This window comes from Sorex fumeus, unplaced genomic scaffold (assembly GCF_029834395.1).
Source record: "Sorex fumeus unplaced genomic scaffold, SorFum_2.1 ptg000063l, whole genome shotgun sequence".
Classification (NCBI taxonomy): domain Eukaryota; kingdom Metazoa; phylum Chordata; class Mammalia; order Eulipotyphla; family Soricidae; genus Sorex; species Sorex fumeus.
The window spans coordinates 75,221,316-75,241,668 of NW_026606120.1; the positions used below are offsets into that span (position 1 = coordinate 75,221,316).

General features: G+C 51.9%; 2 protein-coding genes across 2 annotated transcripts; both read right to left on the minus strand.

The window, feature by feature from the left end:
• On the minus strand, nt 1–3,530 carry LOC130035083 (keratin, type I cuticular Ha8-like). Its single transcript, XM_056126564.1, has 7 exons — nt 3,165–3,530; nt 2,955–3,037; nt 2,045–2,201; nt 1,557–1,718; nt 1,348–1,473; nt 651–871; nt 1–133 (listed from the first exon to the last, which is right to left on the minus strand). Exons 1-7 carry the CDS (start codon nt 3,528–3,530, stop codon nt 1–3), a joined length of 1,248 nt encoding a protein of 415 aa, XP_055982539.1.
• A 9,557-nt stretch (nt 3,531–13,087) lies between these two features.
• On the minus strand, nt 13,088–19,761 carry KRT32 (keratin 32). Its single transcript, XM_056128195.1, has 7 exons — nt 19,306–19,761; nt 18,581–18,663; nt 18,255–18,411; nt 16,762–16,923; nt 16,547–16,672; nt 15,374–15,594; nt 13,088–13,319 (listed from the first exon to the last, which is right to left on the minus strand). Exons 1-7 carry the CDS (start codon nt 19,759–19,761, stop codon nt 13,208–13,210), a joined length of 1,317 nt encoding a protein of 438 aa, XP_055984170.1. The 3' UTR covers nt 13,088–13,207.
• Between the last annotated feature and the right edge of the window lie 592 nt (nt 19,762–20,353).

The window sequence follows — 20,353 nt, forward strand, 5'->3', positions numbered from 1 at the left end:
TCAGAACCGGCCCCCCGTGCCAACTCCACAGACTGAACCGGGCCCACAGGTGGTTCGAGGGGCACAGCCTGGACGGGGAGCACATGAGGGTGCCACACAGGATGGTGGAGTGGAGCACGGATTGCAGGGCAGTCTGCAGAGAGAGAGAAAAGGTGAATGAGGTTAAGAACAGTAGGGAAGGACTGGAGGTTCTGGTGACAGGCTGGGGCAATGCTCCCCCACCCCAACCACTCTGAAATAACAGGACAGGCCCCCAGGGGAGCCCTGGCCATTGGGTGCCTCTTGTGTTCCCCCAGAGTCAGCTGAGGTCTTGCAGTTCTCCACAGCAAGTAAGGTTTTATCCCACAGAAGCTAGTAGAAAAACTGTAAGAAAGGAAAAGAGATTCCGAACCTGCTGATGTTTACAGTCTAGTTTCCTGTCTGAGGAGCAGCAACTTCCTCTGATTCAGAACTCCATGGAGCCCTGGAGAGTGCCCACTGCCCAGTGCTCAGTCATCCCCTGCACACCCCCTCCACAGTGTGATCCTGCGAAGCCCAGAGCAATGAGGTGCCCAGCCAGCACATGATTGGAGCTATCTACAGCAAGCACACTGGGGATCACGTGAGGTTCCCTACTTTGTCTCTCCAAGAAGTGCTTTGGTCACACATACTTGCAGTCCTCGCTCTCCAGGAGGTTCCGGTACGTGGCGATCTCTGACTCCAGCCTCGCCTTAACATCCAGCAACACCTGGTACTCCTGGTTCTGCCGCTCCAGGTCACTGCGGATCTCAGCCAGCTGCTCCTCCACGGTGCTGATCAGACACTGCATCTGGGCCAGCTCTGTGCCGAAGCGGGCCTCTGCCTCACACAGGGAGTTCTGCAGACAGTCTTTCTACCATGGGGAAGAGCAGGTCAGGGACTGCGGCCTCGGGGAACTCCAGGCACACTCAGCGAACATCTCTCGTCAGGGACACCCCAAGTTGAACACCCGGCTCAGGAACTCCCACCTGGGAGCTCTCCATCAAAAAGATGGCAATGAGAGAGACTTGAGACAGAATTGCACTGTACCCAAAGCTGAAGCTTCTTCCCCCTATCTCAGTACCTAATGGAAAGTTAGAGTCCCTTGCAATGTTGTATAATGAATGTCAAACTCAATTTTCTTTTGAAAATGAGAGATTAGCTTTGCAAAGTGTGTTCCTGGGCTTGACTTGAACTTGACCATAAATAGACAAAGGAACAGGCAGGTAGTGAGGAAGGAGATGTAAAGACTGAACAAGCCAAGAGGACTAAAAGGAAACATTACAGTGTGTGACAGTGTGTGGTCTATGCCTCACAACTCAGGGGGGGGCAATGCAGGGGCTCCCCTACCAGGTTGTGTTGGGCTTGGCGCTCCACCTCCAGGGCATTCACTGTGCAGCGCAGCTCCAGGATCTCCGACTGGCAGCATTGCAGCTCCTCAGAGCACGACGTGGCCTGCAGGCTGATGCCCTCTGACTGCAGCAAAATGACACAGGGACACCGTCACCCCCTGCTCACAGGAAGTGGAGGGCTCACCTGCCCTGCAGTGCCCGCCTCACCTGGGCCTGGAACCACTGCTCCACATCCTGGCGGTTGGTCTCCACCATGGTCTCATACTGGCATCGCATCTGTGCCAACACCCTGGCCAGGTCCACGGTGGGCTCCGTGTCCACCTCAATCCGCAGCCTGTCCCCCAGCTGAGACTTCAGGATTCTCACTTCCTGCATGGGCAGAAAGACAAATGCCCTGGTGACAAAAGGGCTTCGGACAGAGCAGGTGGCACAGAGCCTCTCTGTGACCAGCAGCCTCTGGGATCAACCCACACACACACACCCTGGTGAGCAAAGGGGAAAGCCCTCATAGGGACTTACCCAAAGTCACGTGGTAACCCAAAGGGGCACAAAACCCTCCTCTGGTGCCCCCCACAGTCTCAGCCCTGTGCCCAGACCCAGATCACCTCTATATCCCAGCACCAATTGAGCCCAGGTAAAAGAGGTTCCCCTTTCTGTACCCCTTCCCTGAAAGTCTGGGGCCCCAGGCCCCCCACCTGCTCATGGTTCTGCTTGAGGCTGAGCTGCTCCTCCTTCAGGGACTCCTGCTGGGCCTCCAGGTCAGCCTTGGCCAGGCTCAGGTCGTCCAGTAACTTGTGCATGCCACACATGTCCGCCTCCACCACCTGGCGCAGCGCGTGCTCACTGTCGAGCCTTCATCGGGGAGACACAAGGTCAGCATTGTCATGGCCAACTCTACTCAGCGCCCTTGCTCCTGAACCCTCTTGTCCTCATTAACCTTCCAGGCTCACTGAACTCAGAGTTCATCATTTGAACTCCGACAAAATAGACTCATACTCTTCTGTGCCACTGCCCAGGGTCGAGAGACATAGTCACGGCAAGGATCAATTTATTGGTGAGTTTTGAGGCAACATTGGGTTAGAGAGATGAAGAGACTGGGAAGCGCACGTATCCCAGGGTTGACACCATTGCAAGAGCTCTCTGAAGTGAAGGAGAGCAGTGTTGGCTGCTATATATCTGCTCTCGGTCCTTGTATTCAGCTGGTTTTCCATCTCTTCCCTTTCTATCTTGGAAGCACCTGAGAGCAGAGCTCTCCAAGGGGAAAACTGAACATTAGCCTATTCCTAAATGGTTCCAAATTCATAAGCGCATGCTCAGTTTATTCTGAAGCTACTTGATTTTGCTCCTGGTGAGTGAACCCAGGCTGATTTGTCATAACCCTTTTACAAAGACAAGCGAAGATGTCACAACAACACTCACCCTGCTTGATTTCATCATTCTCTCTTCTACTTTCAACCCAGTGGAGTTGTAGCAAACAAATCATTTGGGAAGAGAGAGGGGAATTTAGGAAGGAAAGAAAAACAGAAGAGCCATTCCCGTACTCAGCAAGTATTTGGACCCTGAGATGTGGAACAGGGAAAAGCATCATTCCTCAAGGTTACTCACTTGATTCTGAAGTCATCAGCAGCCAGCTTGGCATTGTCGATTTGGATTATCAGCCTGGAATTCTCAGCCTTGCTGCACAAGATCTGAGAAAACAGAACATTTGTGGTATTTACTCTCCTTCAAGAGGTTCCAAGACCCAGAGCTCCTTGACCTTCAGGGGTCCATGTCCTCTGCTTCCTCAGACCCAGCACCCCCCTGCCTGGTGCTCACCTTCTGCTGAAGCTCCTCCACGGTACGGAAGTAGCTCTGGTAGTCGGGACACATCGTCGACTCGTGGCACTTGCTCCACTCCTGGATCTTGGTCTCCAGCTCCGCGTTCTCACGCTCCAGCTGCCGCACCTTCTCCAGGTAGTTGGCCAGGCGGTCATTCAGGAACTGCATGGTCACCTTCTCGTGGCCATTCAGGGCACCTTCGCCATAGGGCCCACAGCTGCCAATATTGCCAGGGATGTTGCAGGTTCCTGGCAGGGGGCAGGCCGTGTGGCAGCTGGCAGGCACACAGAAGCTGGGTTTTCCCAGGGGTGTGGACCCCACACGCACCTTGTTGGCGTGTGCCACCGTGGCTGACAGGCACATGGGGGGAACCTCAGGCCCAGGCAGCTCCATGTGGTCCATGGGGGGGATGCAGAAACGTCTGACTCCAGGAAACTTAGTGCTGCCCTGGCAGGGGGACGAGCTGATGCAGGAGGAAGTCATGGTGCTGAGCTGACGGTGACAGGTGGTTCAGAGCAGGTTCCAAGGCCAAGCGTCTGAGTCTGACACCCCTCTTCCCTCCTGCCCTTTTATACCCCATCCCGGTGGGTGTTGGCTCGGGGCTTTGACCTCACACCTTGATTCTCTGCTTAGTGCGGTGGGTCATCTGTTACTCAGCTCCTGAGTTACCACCAGCGTTCTCCGCCTCATTAAAAGAACGGTGATGAATGAGGTACCTCTTGACTCTTTGATATCAGGTTGACTGTCAGTGGGAGATCAGAAGCTTTTCATCATTTTTCAAAGAACATGAGTCCTTTGACCCATTCGATGCTGGCACCTTTATTTGGGTGAACTGGCCTCCTGGTGGCTGTACCTGCACCCCACTGGGCCCTTTCAGCTGTCCATGGCATTTTGCAAGAGAGACCAGAGTCCAGCAGCGTTCTCCTGAGTTCAGACTCAACCAGGCTTCCCTGTAAAAGAAGAAAACTGGCTATTGGTAGCTGTCCCATGTTTTGATTAGCTTGAGACCCCACATTTCCTTATATCAGTTGTTGGCTATTTTAACTCCCTTGAAGAAACAATGGTTACAAAGTACATTTATTTATACAACAGGCACCTTCCGGAGCATCCTCTCTGCCAGCACTGTGGTGCACACATGCAGGTGGCTACTGCTGTCCATCAGGACATAACCACACTTGAGCAGCCCAGGGGCTCAACAGGAACTCTGAGATAGTCATCAATATCAGGGTGACTCTAAGGACCATGACTGATCCAGAGCCTGAAAACTGAGCTTAAGAAGCCAGTGATGGGGCTGGAGTGATAGCACAGCAGGAAGGGCATTTGTCTTGCACGCAGCTGACCCAGGTTCGATTCCCAGCATCCCATATGGTCCCCTGAGCACCACCAGGAGTAATTCCTGAGTGCATGAGCCAGGAATAACCCCTGTGCAACACCAAGTGTGACCCCAAAAGCAAAAAATAAAGAAAAAAGAAGCCAGTGACCCCAAAAGAAAGGAGAGAGAGAGAGAGAGAGAGAGAGAGACTGCCATAGAGGCAGGCAGGGGTGAGGGCAGAAGAGAAACTAGGGGTATAGTTGGTGGGAAACTGGGGATTTTGGTGGTGGGAAATGTCCACTGGTGAAGGGATGGGGTGTTGGAACATTACAGGACTGAAACCCAATCAGGAACAACTTTGTAACTGTGTATCTCACTGTAATTCAATTTTTTTAATTAATTTATTTTTTAAGTCAGTAACAGATGAATCTCAAATAAGAAACTAGTTAAGGAATGCAGAAGACCCTGAGTAACCAAAGCGTGCCTTCCTTCCATGACTGAATGTCAGCGACAGAGTCCTGGCCACGTGTGAGCCATACCTCTGTCAGATCCTTCCTACCATCCTGGAAGGTGGATGGTCTGATCTTAACTTCATCAAAGAAAGAAGGTGCTGAGAGCCAGAGATGTGAAGTCCTTCTTCTAAACTTAACCAACCCCATTGTGATGTGGCCAGGCCTGTTCTCATTATCTGGTTTTCTTCTCCCGGACGCCCCCACTAGGAGAATCACTGAGTCATTGCCAAAACAAGAATTTAAAAGGTGTCAAAACTGGCCATGAACTTGATATTAAAAAAAGAAATTTGGGGGGCCAGAGTGTTAGTATAGTGGGGAAGGTGTTTACTTTGCATGTAGCCAACCTGGGTTCAATCTCCAGTACCCCATATGGTCCCCGAGACTGCCAGAAGTGATCCCTGGGTGCAGAACCAGGAGTAACCCTTGAGTACTGTCAAAAGAAGAAGGAAGGAGGGAAGGAAGAAAGGAAGGAAGGAAGGAAGGAAGGAAGGAAGGAAGGAAGGAAAGAAGGAAGGGGAATTTTTTCTCAAAAACACTGATATTGGGGTCCTAAAGTGATAGGGCAGGGTTTCTCCAAAAACCACACACATGGATCTACCAAAGAGAACTCTCTCTCTCCAAAATGGCCCTGTTATGCTTCCTATTCACACTGCCAGGAGACAGCCAACTGCTAACAGCTAATAGACAAAATATTTTCTCTCTAACTGCAATATCTGGGTACTTAGGCCCAACAGAGACCTAATATAGATCTCTGAAAAAAAATGAGGACTTGCCAGTGCTCTGTGCATGGATCAAAAGCCAAACAGACAACGCTTTGGGGAGCAGATATATGGAGGCTTGACACATGCTTTGGGGTTCTGTGAAGGAGAACAGAGACATGGTGAATTCTGTGCAGATGGGGTTTCCCAGGAAAGGCAAAGTAGTGGTCGGCTCTGACCAAAGGGTTACTCAGAGCTCCTCGATGAATTACCCCTTCAGACACCATAATTAGGAGCCAGCACCCGACCCAGGCCACCCCATCCTTCAGAAGCTTCGGGTGCAATCTGCATAGGTGTCACCTTCAAACACCCCTTTGTTGCACTCTTCCACCTCCTCATGCAGCAATGAGCTTCTCTATAAAGCCGAAAGCTCAACTTTCAAAGTCCTTCCTTTTGACGGGCTAGTTAGAGTCCAGTCTGTGGCCTTGTTTTCCTGCAGGATTCATTCCGTCACCTAAATAAAAAACCGTGATGTCTTCCAGCTCAAAACACACTTCGTGCTTCATCACCTCCAGACTGACCCCAAGCCAGATTCCACAGTTTTCTCTGAAGAAAATTCTCAGTTCAGGAATTCCCCTGGCGGGTTCCCAGGATGCTGCTTTGTAGGATGAGATTGATTTGCTGACTCTGACTTTGTGTAGTAGCTTGATTGCTCTGATTTGCATTTTTCTCAAAGGAGGTCAGTGTGGGGTGAGGATTCTCGCCCTCCTATCTCAGAGGGGCCTCCCTCCCTGAGCCTTTAACAGGAGTCCCTGTGGTCCTCAGTGACTAAAGGAGAACCAAGATCCAGGCTAACATCTGGAACAGCAGAGAGGAAGCTTGCCATCCTCCACCCACCTATGTGCACCAAGGGACCCACACATATTCTTACTTGGAAAAGGCCAGCCAACCTCTAGGAAAGGTGTCCAATGCAGACAGACGTCAGGAGTTGATGTGTGGTGAGACTCTTCACAAGCACGCAGTGAAGATGTGGCATGGAAAGCCTGCACCTGGAAATTGTGCCTGAGCCCCTGTGGACCTTTCTAGGTGGGGGAGCCCACTGAGGAAGAGATGGGGCTCCCTCCCTGCCCCCTACTCCCCAGGCTTGGTTCTATCTGGAAGGAAAAAAGGAAAAACCATCCAGTACACACTTCTGTCTCAGAGGTTGAAAATTGCCAGTGCAGAGGGGGTTAAGGGAAGGATGCAGAGATTGCAGGTCTAGGAAGCCTGGAAGCTCAGGAGAAGAGGCTGGGGACTTAAGTGACTTTCTTGTTCCAGGGGTACAGCCCTTAAAGTGGCAATAAACAAAGAGGTACCTTTTCATTTTAAAGAGGAACAACTGCGTCCATTTGATTTCTCAGTGTAGTCCCGAATCTGTGAAGTCAGCTTCTTGGGTTCACTTATTTCCTCTCTTGTCCATTTCTCAAGATGTTCTAGGAAGCAGCTATTAAAAAGTACAGTCCTTGCCTGAAAGGGGGGAGCCATTTGTGACAAGGTTCCACTCTATGGGCTGGGACTGGGGGCCCACTCACTCTGGTGTCTAGAGCTTTCCTTCTTCCTTTTGCCCTGTGGGTGGCCCAAAGAAGGGGTCAAAGGAGACACAATCTAGAAAACCACGTGTGTCTTTTTCTTTACTTGCTCATTCACTATCTCTTCCACACACCGGATGTGTGAGCTTTCCACACCTTGAACAATTGTCTGCCCCACCCAAGTGTCTGAGAATGTCCTTCTGTGATGGCCCCACCCAGGTTCCTTTGCCATCGCATATGGTGAGGGTTCTGCCTCCTGAGACTGCCCACTTGAGATTCATGGAAGGGGATTTAGTCTTGAACTCGTGGGTTCTTGAGAACTTGATGAAAGGTTTGCATACAAAACTCAGATGCTAAAGAAGTTGAGGTTTATTCTACAGTTGAAGTCGATGGACTCAGGTCCTTCCCCCAATATCCAGGCCTCTCCTTTAATCCATGTATGATGTCGCTCATCCTGTCCCTCAATGCCCAGTCCAGATTACAATGTCTTAGTCCTGCCCCTGACATTCTGCTTGGCTCCAGTGTATGATGACCCAATCTTGTCCTTGAGCTATTCTCTGTCCAGTGCCTGGCCTGGAATCTGCAGCTGGAACCCAGCCACCTCGAACCCACTTCCTAGGCTACCCAAAGTGTCCCCTGGCAGTTTCCCGTTACCTTGGCTTTCCTGTCGCCTTGACCGTGGCTACAGGCATATAGGCACAGCCCTCTGCTATCTATCCATCTGTCTAGGCTTGGGTGAGAGGGCAAAGAGCATTACCTGGCTAGGGGCTTCCCTTAATCTGCTAGCTCCCACCTCCAGCCATCCCATGATCTATTTTGACTGGAGATCTTTTTAGCAGGTAAGATTCAAAATAACCAATTTAATCAAGTCATTCACCTGGTACTCTTCCCCTCCACTTTTGATATGGGAAATCACTCCTGAACTTTATGGATGTGTACCCTGTTATGAAATGTGTTGCTTGGATTTACTCCTTTTCTAATCTGTGCTGCAATATATGTTTCTGTATCCCCACCCTACCCCCCACCCCCACCCAATTCTGCCACCTCTAACCCTAGGACTCCAGCTCCCCATTGTTGCCATAGCTACCTGCTGTTAACGTAAACTGTAAAGCCTTATAGTTCACATCCCTTTGATTCAGTAAGATCAGTCTCTGCCACCTTTAATCCCTTACTTGCTGTTAACCCTACCTTACACATTTTTTCTTATCACTTCCACCTTATCAATTCCAATGGCAAAGTTCAAGTTCCGGTTGTCAACTATAGTTCTGATGTACCTGCTTTGCCTTGAGGGGATCCCAGGGACCTAGGAGTTTGGTCATTTGCTGGATTTATTCCCAGACATCAGGCACATAAGCTGCTTTTGGTGTTTGATTAGACAGAATATAATAAAAGACACAGAAAACTACCAGAGGCAGGGGACCTTGGCGTGTATGTGGGAAGGGTGCAAAGAACACATACCCCATTCTCCTAATACCTCAGCATGTTAGCCAACCCAGAAGTTCTCCAAATCCTGTGAACAGGGGTTTTATGGTAGCCATATCACACAGGCATTGATGGATCATTAACTCAGTTTCCAGCCCCTCTCCTTCCAGGACGGAATACCTGAGTTTCTGGTTTGCAAATCCCCGGTCTACAGAGGCCAACCACTGAGACAAACCTGACGGGGATTCCTAGATTGGGAAGTCAAAGGACTGGTATGAGAGAGGACATCCTCCTGGTGGACCCCAGATCTAAGCCTCAGATTCAGAACTGCCCACATGACCAAGTCTTTGTGGCCCATAACTGAATCCGTCCACATTTTCTAATGTAGGAGCAGAGCAGAGTGTCTCCAAAGTGCCCGGATGCCATTACGGTCACTGCAGCAACTCTTCTTTCTGGAACCTGGACTCCCAGATTCTCAGAAAAGTGACATTGGACTCAACAGCCACCATCATTGGAAGCAAGCAGAAGACAGGGGGCTTGTGGCCATAGAAAATTTCCTGTGCCAACATTTCTGGAGCATTAGAACCTGCCAGCCACAGTGAGATGTGTGAACCCACACTGTCCCCGACCTGTGATGAAGGGGAACCACACTTGCCTCCAAAGGGGAGAAGGAAACTGAGGTACACAGAGGAAGTAGGTAGTGGGGATGGGATGAAGGTGAGAGGGTTCAGCCCAGGTGCTACAAAACCAAAGCCACCAGTCATTTCCTATTCAGGAAAAAAACATGCACAGGAAAACTTGATTACTGATTTGTGGAGTAGAACGAGAACTATTTAGAAGTAGAAATTTTTATCTTGGCTAATTGTTTTTTTTTTTCTTTTTGAGTACACCTGGCAATGCACAGGGGTTACTCCTGGCTCTGCACTCAGGAATTACTCCTGGCAGTGCTCAAGGGACCATATGGGATGCTGGGAAAGCCCTGGTTGACCGTGTGCAAGGCGAATGCTCTACCCACTGTGCTATCACTCCAGTCCCTGGCTAATTGTTTAAAAATAAAATAAAGAATTTTCTGTTGAACAAAACTGAGGTCCTTTCTTGCATTCATGTACTACAATTAACAAACCCAAAAAGCATTGTTTGTTACTGATTTATTTTTTTCAGTTATCACCTGCTGTATTCTTCTTTGATCTGACTGTAAAAGTGTGCCTCATAGAACAGAGAGTGGAAGACCCAACCCTCCTCCCAGGAAGTGTCACCCCCTGGCTTCTCACTCACCATCGCCCTCTAGCTGAGTTTCCCTGAACAGCACACACACACACACACACACACACACACACACACACACAGAGGTCTGCCCCTAGGGTATTGAGGTCCAAAAGGCCTCCGTGTGAAAGCTGATGTCTCTGAAACACTGTCCTATCTTTCCAAACCCTAATGAGGGAGGATCCTGATATCTGTGGGAGTTTCTCCCAAACATCAAATAGACTGGAGGTTTTATTGCTTTAGAACACCTCAGTTTTCCTGTAAACCAGAGCTAATTAAACCCAAATGCTTTGATAGGAGAATCCTCGCATTAATGCACTGGCCCCAGTTTCCAAGAGGTCCTGGTGCAGGTGGGTAGAAATGCTTCCCATATCAACAACCCTTTGAGCCATCAGGAGCCGGGCATGGCATTTCCAGTGGGAAGGCACCATCCACTAAGAAAAATGGCAGCCACACATGTCCAGGAGAGGTGTGTGTTCCAGGACCTGGGACTAAGTTTCATCTAGAAAATGTAAATAGACATTGAGGGGTGGGGGGTGAGCAGGAGGTAGTCAGACAGGCCTTGGCAAATCAGAGTGACACACAGTTGTGAAAACAAGCCCCAAGTTGAATTGAACCATATCTGCTGGACACAGGAACCAGTAGAAATTCCCAAAGGGCCCAGGACTCCCCTCCCACCCCAAGGCTCTGAGCTGATTGCTCTGAGGTCCAGGCTCCTCCTATTTTATGTCAAGTGTTTCAAGGATGAGGACGTCTTGAATCTGGCAGTTGTTCATTGTTTTCAACAGAACTCTAGTCCAAGAAAAGAGCTCCATCCTCTCAGAGAAAAGAGTCTATTCTTAGAGACATGGAAGAAGGGGAAAGGGAAACCATGTACCTGCCTAAAATAATAATAAAATCTGGAGGATGAATAAGGAGTGCAGAGACCTGCTAGGCTTGGCTGCAGTTCCCACCTGTCGGCTGTGTGTCTGTGAATACATCTTTCCAGTCTCCTGGGCTCAAGGCTCTTGTCTGCACAGGAAAAAGGCTGGACCAGGTCCTTGCAAAGCTCCACATGATGCTGAAAGCACAGCACCAGCCAACAGAGTCATGATGGAAGTAGTCTATATTCTCACCATCAAGGGCGGGACCACAAGCCACAGGTAGGGATTCAGTGTTTGAAATGTGGCTCAATGCTGCCATTTCAATCCTGTTGATTTCAGGTGAAAAAATCAACTGGTATCACTAATGGCTGTCAGATTAGCCAGAGCAGATCAAGTACCAGAGAACAAAGATTCAGTTCCCTTCTCTGTATGACATTTACCAGGATAATCTCAATGCAGACAAATGCTACAGAAGGATGCAGAGAAGGATGCTGGTTTGCACTTGGTTATTAAAACTGATGATGTGCTGGAACCTACCAGCTGAGTGCAGGGTGAGGTCTCACCATACACTTGCTACGTGCCTGCAAGACAGGCAGCTTAGGGACCCAGTCCATTTCTGACCTTTCTTGGCACGTGCCAATCCCTGAAAGAACCCCTACTCCCTCCTAAAGGAAGAACTATAGACTTGGAGCATGGTGTTCAGAAAGGGGTTCAAGATTCCTATTCCTGGCTCTCTCCTCTATCTGCCACTGCCAATGTTTAGCCACCCCCATGCCCCCCCTCTTCATAGTACCCCTCAAGAGCATTCCTTTTTCATCCCCAAAAACAATGCCCCGGTTGAGTCCCTGTTACCACACGCTAGCCCCCCACTATCCCGTTTATCCTCCTTGGGGGAACCTTCTCAAATTCTGCTCTACTCAGGCCATCCTTGGTGCGACTGTGCAGCAGCCCTTGGAGTCAGAAGTCAGGAACTTTGTAGGAAACTAAGCTCCCCTCCCCATAGCAGACACCTCCAAAACCTCTGGGCTTCATTCCCACCTGTCTTTCACAGGCCCCTGCTGCTCCCCGCAGCCCCCCTCCCCAGGGCCTGCTGGATAGGACTCTGCTTCCCTGTAGACCAGACCAGCCACCCCCCAACACTGCCCCCATGGGAGCTTCCAGGAAGGCCAGCAGCTGTGCACAGCAAGAATGCTACAGTGGTGGAGTGAAAGCTTTGTTCTTGCTGGTCACTTGGGCCCCTGACTCAGGCCTTCTCCATACCTCCATTTGCACCCCTAAAACCACCCTGAACCCGATGGGTCCTACAGGGAGGCTGTGAAAACCACTGTTGTTGTTTGGCACTAATGCACGCCCAGAAGGGTCAGTGGAAGTAATGGGAGTGTTTGCAGTTGCTGTTGTTAGGTGACCCTGACTGAGGATAGAATGGGGCCACCCATTTGACTTGTGTCCAAATGTTAGGGGGTCACTTGCATGGTTTGGTATCCCCAGAAGGAGTTGGAATGTGGATGTTCTGAGCATCGCTAAAACTGAAGGACTAGCTTTGAGTCCTGGGTCCACCTCTTCTGAGCTATGCTTCCTTGGGTAAGTTTCTTCATCTCTCTGGACTCCAGGTTCCTCATTAATAAAGGGTAGCTTTATAATGGCACTTTTTTTCATAGATTTGGTTTTTTGCAAGGTTTCGATGGGACATTATTAACAAAGTGACCTGGGAGCTGTCATCTGGGTCAGCCAGCCCCAAATGCAGAGCCTATACTCAGCAGGGAGTCGGTGAAACTGGGGAATGAATGATCCCATTGTACCAGCTATAATGAGGTGGAGGGTGGGGTGTTACAGAATTATTCTCAATTACAGTTGTCTGGCCTTGGCTTCTAAGCATAATTATCTCCCTCCTTCTCTTTATTATTTTATTACTTGGCTCTGGACCAACTCCCGGTTTTACATAGTTTCAAGACTTTTTTTTTTTTTAGCAAATGCCTCTCAGACAAGCTCCACAGAAGCTGATGGGGCCTAAGGAATAAGGATAGAATCTGGCCACATTCTTCCAGAGCCCAATTGAGTGGAACTGAGCAGTGAACGCAGCAGCCTAAGAGAGTAGAGGAGTTTACAGAGCCACTGAATGAGGCTTTTATTAACTCAGTCAAATCAGCACACAGGCCCTTCAAGGCAACGAGACAGAAGCTTCAGCAGAGAACAAGTTGCCCTGGGGAAATGAGAGGCAGTTTCCAAGAGACGGGGGCTGGGGCGCCCCTTGCTGTAGCAAAGCGCATTGCAGATGGGCCCCATCCAGTTACCCCCAGGCTCCTCCTCCTGGCAAGGGGCTCCCCAAGGACTGGGTGGCCCCTACACTGTGATCAGGCTGGTCCTGTAGAGGCCCCTCAGGCCTGCTCCAGTCCTGCAGGGTTTCAGTAGCGGCCCTGGGGGCAGGGCATGCAGGGGACAAGGACAGTGCGAGGCACACACGGGGAGGGCGCACATGGAGGGCAGGAGGGGGCGGAGCACGGGTTACAGGGCAACCTGTGGAGAAAGGCACAGGCGTGGGGTTAGAGGAGAAGGATACTAGGGCCACAAATCCACCACTTCCCACCCCAGTATCCAGCAGGGTTTCCCCCACAGCACCATCTCCACCTATCTTCCCAGGACCCTGATCACATCTAACAGAAGTCCCCCCACCCCAACGGACCACTCTAGCCTGTCCATCACCAACTCTACAATCAGAGCAATCTTCTAGAAACACAAAACATGCCCCTCCCCAGCCCAGAACCTTCCATGGTTCCACCTTGGTGTTCAAGGTGAAGAAGAGCTTCCAGCTTCCCTCCACATCAAATCCCCACATAGGACAAGTGAGCGGGACCTTCTCCCCATAGGCCTGAGTCCAGCTGGAGTGTGTGTGTGTGTGTGTGTGTGTGTGTGTGTGTGTGTGCATATGTGCATGTGTACCCCACACCCCACACTTGGCACAGAGCAGGCATTTGGTGAGAATGTGGGAAAGGGGCCAGGGAGATTGCTGGCACATGTTTTGCATGCTGGAGGGTCTGAATTTGATCCCCTGAGCACTGCTGGGATTGATGCCAGAACTGAACCAGGAGTAGCCCCTGAGTACCACAGGGGTGACCCCAAAACAAAACAAAAAAGAATATGGTGAATAAGAGGAACTCATCGATGAGTACGGAAGGAATATAGGAATATATGGCAAAGGGAAAGAGGGGAAATCTCAGAGTCTGGCAGAGTAGCTCGAACCCAAGGCCAGCACAGGGGACAGTGGGTGGACCCCAATCCAAAGAGGCAGCCCAAGGACCATGTGCTTCCCTGATCCTTACACTCTTTGTTGTTGTTGTTGCCAAAAACATTCAAAAATCAGGGAAATTTAACATCTAAGACAAATCAGATTCCAGGCTCCCCCAGCATCATCCCCCAGCATGCTGGGCCTGCGCCTCTCCTGTAGAAAATGGTCCGAGGGAGCAGCACCATCGCACTGGACAAGGACTGGGTCCCCTACTCCCCATTCTCTAGCCTCATCAAGTTGTTAACACTGTGCATGTAAACAGCATGGGGCTTTCCAGACAAGATCCTGAAGGACAGAAAAGTAGAAGGAAAGAAAGGAGGGAGGGCAAGAGGGAGGGAGGGAAGGAGGGAGGGAGGGAGGGAGGGAGGGAGGGAGGGAGGGAGGGAGGGAGGGAGGGAGGGAGGCAGCTTTCAGGCAAGCACTGCGCAGCTCCACCAGGTCCCCACTGCCCTGATCCAGCCCCTTTCTTCCTCAGGTGAACCCAACCATGGCCAGATCCTCCTGCCCAGCTTCCCTACTCCCTCCACTCCGTCCTTCCTGCATCCACCTGCACCTTCTTCCTGTCACTGACTCCATGGATATGGGTTCCATGAGCACCTACGTGCCAGGACAGGGGCTAACATACTTTCTATTGTCTCTGAATCCTGGGTGTTTACCATCTAATGCTGGAGACAGGCACTTAAGTCAGTTCTTACTCCCTCCTCAAAAGAAAGAAAAAAAGAAAGAAAGAAAGAAGGAAGGAAGGAAGGAAGGAAGGAAGGAAGGAAGGAGAGAAAGAAAGAAAGAAAGAAAGAAAGAAAGAAAGAAAGAAAGAAAGAAAGAAAGAAAGATTCCTCCCTCCCCTGCAGTTTGTCAAGGATCTCAGAGACAGGCTGAAACAGACCCTTCATCCTCCTCCCGCCTGCCCTGCCTCAGCTCTGTGCACCGCCCGTGAGCCTGCCAAGTCTGAACACCAGCTGACTGTCTGCCCAGCTCCCAAAGCCGAAGGAAATAACTTGAGAGCAGCTGCCTTGCCACCATCTATCTCAGTAACCACCCACCCCACCCGGTTGCCTGGCACAGGATGGCACAGGAGAGGAGTCTACAGAGTCGGAGCAGAACTGAGCCTTCTCCACAGGCTGGGTTAGGGGCTGGCGCCATGACTCCCTGCCCAGCTATCTTTGGTCATACCCGCTTCCTAGCACCTCCATCATGACAGCGTCTTCTGTCTTATGAGGAGACCCATTTGCAACCACCCCCAGCCTTGCCCTGGGGTCTGCAGGGCCCCACCAGGGCCACCACTCACTTGCAGTCCTCACTCTCCAACAAGCCCCGGTATGTGTTGATCTCACACTCCAGCCGCGCCTTGACGTCCAGCAGCATCTTGTACTCCAGGTTCTGCCGCTCCAGATCACAGCGGATGTCAGCCAGCTGTGCCTCCACATTGGTGATCATACACTGCATCTGGCCCAGCTGCGAGCTGTAGCGGGCCTCAGTCTCGGTCAGCGTGTTCTCCAGGGAGTCCCTCTGTGGCCCAGTAGAGACAAGGTTATTAAGGGCAGCGAGCCAGGGAATGTGACCTGATTCCAAAAGAACCGAGAAGGGGCTGGGGAAATGGCACAGCAGGGAGGGGGCTTGCCTTGCACACGACTGACTCAGGTTAGATCCTGGCACCACAGGCAGTCTCCCGAGCGCTGCCAGGAGTGATCCCTGAGAATAGCTGGGTGTGGCCCAAAAATCAAACAGAGATAAGAAAAGGCCAAGAAGAGTCAAGTGTCTCAGGCCCTCCCTCTCAAATCTGGGGAAAATGAGGCCTAGAAAAGGTTAGTGGCTTTTGCAAGTTCTTAGTAGCTGCTCACACACCAAACCAGGGTTTGAACCCAGATCCAAGAAGTCATGAATGCCTTTGTTCCTCCTTTAAACTCAAGCTTGGGAGATGGGGTGTCCCTCCCTGATGGCCTGTCAAAACAGAGGTCACCAAGGCTGGCTGCTAAGCCCCAGGGAGAGTCTTGTAAAACATCCAGACCTCAAGGGCACTTACAGAAACTGGTCCAGGCCCGGAAAGCTAGCACAGGAATTAAGGCACTTGCCTCACAGGCAGCCAGCCCTGGTTGATCTCTGGCACCAGTTAAGGTCCCCCGAGCCCTGCCAGGAATGATCCCTGGGCACAGAGCCAGGAGAAAGCCCTGAGCACAGGTGAGTATAGCCCCCAAACCCAAAACAAAGCCAAAATAAAAACATAAACGAGGAACTAAACAGTCCCTCTAGGGAGGAATGAGGCATGGGTGCCCACAGCAGTACAGAGGCACACAAGGTCTTTCAGCAGACAGAGGGGCCCTGGGAGAAAACTCCCTCCAGGAGTCTCAGCAGAGGTACGGGGTGGCGTGGGAGGGCAGGGGTGTGGCTGCTTCAGTCCCCCTCCCCACTTCCTCCCTGCCCTGGGAGCACAGCTGGGGAGCCACTACCCCGTGGGCCTCACCAGGCTGTGCTGGGCCTGCAGCTCAATTTCAAGAGTGTTGACAGTGCGTCGTAGGTCAATGATGTCCGACTGGTAGCTCTGCAGCTGCTCTGAGCTCGAGGCCACCTGCTGGTTCAGCTCCTCCATCTGCCCGTGGGGGAGCGGAGGGGAGGCTGGTGCTCTTCGGGGATGCAGGGGTGCTCCCACGCTCCGCCCAGCCCAGCGGGGAGGCCCACCTGCATATTGAACCACTCCTCCACGTCCCGGTGGTTGCTCTCCACCATGGTCTCATACTGACACCGCATCTCCTCCAGCATCCTGTTCAGATCCACGGGGGGCGCGGCATCCACCTCAATGTTGAGGCGGTCCCCAAGCTGGCAGCGAAGGGCCCCGACCTCCTGCAAAGGCATAAGAGTCCCGGGCAAGTGGGAGGACACGAAAGCTCAACTCACGGCACCCCAGAGAGGCGTGGAAAAAAATGGAAGTGGCCAGGGTAAGGTGTCTATGTTGTTGGTTCTGTCCACTTTGCAGGGTCCTGCGGTCGCCCTGCTTCACTTGGACACCCGGGGATGGGTGAGGGGAGGTGCTCCCCAATACAGCACTACCTGTCCCCTTGGCAGAAGCTGAGTTCGTTTGGCACACGGGGCCAAACCCGGCTGTTGCCAGCCTTCCTCCAGATAGCAGGATCTGGCTTCCCCGAGTCCAAGGCCCAACTTGGAGCAGGCTTGGCTGCCAAAGACAGAAAGTTGTTACAGAGGCTGATCATGCCTCATTAGTGGCTTCTTGGTGGGGTTCCCAGATCTCTGTGGTCTGAGTCAAGGGCCTCTGGGCATGGGGAGCAGTTATAACTGGCTGTTAGTTTACAGTGAAGGAAACACAGCCAGAATGGTGGGCACCTCCTCAACCCAATCCCAAGGCCCAAAGACACAGTACAGGTAAGGTACTTTCCTTGCACTAGTCCAACCCCAGTTCTATCCCCAGCACCATACATGGACCTCCAAGCCCCACCAGGAGTAATCCCTGAGCACAGAAACAGGAGTAAACCCTGAGCACCACTGAGTATGACCCCAAAAATTAAAAAAGCACAAAGTCAAAGGGTTGCAAGTCTAGCTAGGGAAGAGGGGGAGGTGTCATAGTTCAGGTGAATCCTGCCCAAACAGATGTGGGGTGTGAGGAGAGGGAGAGAGGAGCTAATTTCCCAGACCTGCCAAAGCCAAATTAAAAATCAGAGGATTTAGGGTTGGCCAGTGGCTTTTGGATGATGTGTTTCAGAGTTGACTGCCAGGTAGGGTGTTTGCCTTGCATGCTGTCAACCTGGATTCAATTCTCGGTATTCCATATGGTCCTCTGAGCACCATAAGGAGTAATTCCTGAGTGCATAGTCAGGAGTAACCCCGGAGAATTGCCAGGTGTGACCCAAAAACAAAAAAGAAGTTAACTGCAGAGAGAAGGGAGAACGAGGCAGGGGATAGAGAAGAAAAAATCACTGAGGCATCAGTAGACACACAAGTAGACACACAAGTTACCCTTCCATGTGACCTCGAAAGGACAGACCTCTGCAGAGGGCTCCCAGACACCAGCAGGTGACTCAGTACCAGTACTCAGTACCTTTCAAGGCCTCGCCCCAGTACCTTTGGAAGTACTGGGCCGAGGCCTCGAAAGGCTGCTGGTGTTCCCAGGGACAAGCTGAGCCCATCCTGCACAGCCCCCAATTGACCTCAGGGCTCACCTCCTCGTGGTTCTTCTTAAGGCACAGCAGCTCCTCCTTGAGGGACTCCACCTGGGCCTCCAAGTCAGCCTTGCACAGGGTCAGCTCATCCAACACCCGGCGCAGGCCATTGGTGTCAGCCTCCACCAGTTGCCGCATGGCTGCCTCAGTTTCATACCTGGATAGGGACAGGGTCAGCAACCAAGTGGGAAAAGGGGAGGCACGGAGACCCGGGACCCACTTGGAAGTGCTGGTATTGGATTGCCTCAAAGAAGCTAATAGAACACTGACTCCTCCCCATGGATACACCTGAAGATGAAGTTTCCCTGTCCCCAGGCCATACTCACTTGGTCCTGAAGTCATCAGCAGCCAGCTTGGCATTGTCGATGTGCACGACCATCCGGGCATTCTCTGCCTTGGTGCATAGAACCTGGGAGACAATATATACAATAAAAGAGTGGGGTGGGTCTAGGATGAGAGGAGATAAAAGGCCCCAGTGGGGACCAGGTGGGGTGCCCCCCTCCTGCAGAAGCCCACTTCCCACAAATGCAAGGGGATATTTGAAGCATGCTTGTCCTTGGAGAATATGAGATTGATATCTGAAGCCCTCTCAGCCCAGATGCCCCATCTTGGGTGCCATGCCCAGCATGGAAGGAAAGATTCATGTTTGGCCAGAAGTCAATCATACTTCTGAGTGCAGCTGACTGACAGTTCTCTGAGCACTGAGAGCTGGGCAAGTTCATGCCTGTAAGAACTCAAAGATCCCACCTAAGTTACCTCTGAGGGAGGACCATTTACAGTGCCCATTGCACCGATGAGAAACTGAGGCTTAGGGAAGAGAAGTGGCTCTCCAAGGCATGCAGTGAGTCATCAGAAGAACAAAGACCGGAGGGACCCCAGAACTCTTTCCCCACGAAGGAATCTGGCCGAGTGCTCAAATGATGCATCAACCCAACGCCCTGAGGAAGTGTCCTCTCCCTGGACCTTCCGACTCTGTGGAGTGAGACCTACATCGGCAACCCCCTATGGCAGTCACCCAGCGCACAAATGGCACTGACAGCATGTCCCTCACCTTCTGCTGTAGCTCCTCGATGGTCCTGAAGTAAGACTGGTAGTCGGGACACATGGTGGGCACCTGGGATTGGCAGGCCTCTTGGATCTTGCTCTCCAGGGTGGCGTTCTCCTGCTCCAGCTGTCGCACTTTCTCCAGGTAGTTGGCCAGGCGGTCATTGAGGACCTGCATGGTCTCTTTCTCACTGCTGTTAAAGGTCCCTTCGCATACCCAGCCGCAGACGCCCATGGTGCTGGTGGGCCGGCAGCTGGTGGGCCGGCAGCAGCTGGAGAGGTAGGCCTTGGGGAGGCAGCTGGCCTGCCGGTAGGTGGGGGGCATGCAGACAGAAGGCACGCAGGTCATGGGCTGGCAGACGTAGCCCAGGCACAGCTCGGGCCGGAAGCTCAGGCTGCTGGAGCAGGCAGAGGCAGGCCGGGGGCAGCTCTTGACAGAGGCTGGGGAGCAGCTGGATGGCATGCTGGGTAGGTCTTTCTCCTCCACACAGCTCCCTGGAGCCCCAGTTTCTGCCATCGCCGGCCTGCAGACAACCTTTTATAGCCACGCAGTGAGGGGGTTCGTGCTAGAAAGTCAGCAGGGGGGTGTTGATGAGGCTCCTCAGCCCCACAGGAAGCTGCTAATTAATTTGTAATTTGGTTTCCAATAAGGAGTTCCTTTCCTCATAAAAGGGACCAAGCGTGTCATTTGGTGAATGCAGGACTCTGGGGTCCTATCATTGATTTCCCCTGGGGAAAGCTTCTTGACACAGCTTCAAAGCTTCTGCTCCCGGGCCTGGGCCCTCATTACTTGGGTGGGGCTGCCAGAACGCCACCCCTGTACCCCATTCCCCCATTGCCACCCTGAGAAAGTCCCCAGCCTTTAACAAGCGAGTGGGCAGTAGTCTGGTCCCTTAAGAAGGAAATGTGTGGGTGACTGAAGCTACAGCACAACTGGCAGCCGTATATATCCTAGGGATAGGTAAGCAATCACACAGTCCCCCTCTGTACCCTCTCCCTGCCACAAGGAAGAAAGAGTATGGAGCAGGAGAAAGAGTGACGCTAAGTGATGGGCA

What these genes read in the sequence shown, in the direction of transcription:
- LOC130035083 (XM_056126564.1), bottom strand. Translation starts at nt 3,530, where the DNA reads ATGTGCCTGTCAGCCACGGTGGCACACGCCAACAAGGTGCGTGTGGGG. An exon ending in GCTGATGACTTCAGAATCAA is followed by an intron (nt 2,202 to 2,954) that starts GTGAGTAACCTT and finishes TCCCCGATGAAG; the next exon opens with GCTCGACAGTGAGCACGCGC. An exon ending in TCAAGCAGAACCATGAGCAG is followed by an intron (nt 1,719 to 2,044) that starts GTGGGGGGCCTG and finishes CTGCCCATGCAG; the next exon opens with GAAGTGAGAATCCTGAAGTC.
- KRT32 (XM_056128195.1), bottom strand. Translation starts at nt 19,761, where the DNA reads ATGCCATCCAGCTGCTCCCCAGCCTCTGTCAAGAGCTGCCCCCGGCCT. An exon ending in AGGAGTGGTTCAATATGCAG is followed by an intron (nt 16,673 to 16,761) that starts GTGGGCCTCCCC and finishes CCCCACGGGCAG; the next exon opens with ATGGAGGAGCTGAACCAGCA. An exon ending in TTGGAGAGTGAGGACTGCAA is followed by an intron (nt 13,320 to 15,373) that starts GTGAGTGGTGGC and finishes CTTTCTCCACAG; the next exon opens with GTTGCCCTGTAACCCGTGCT.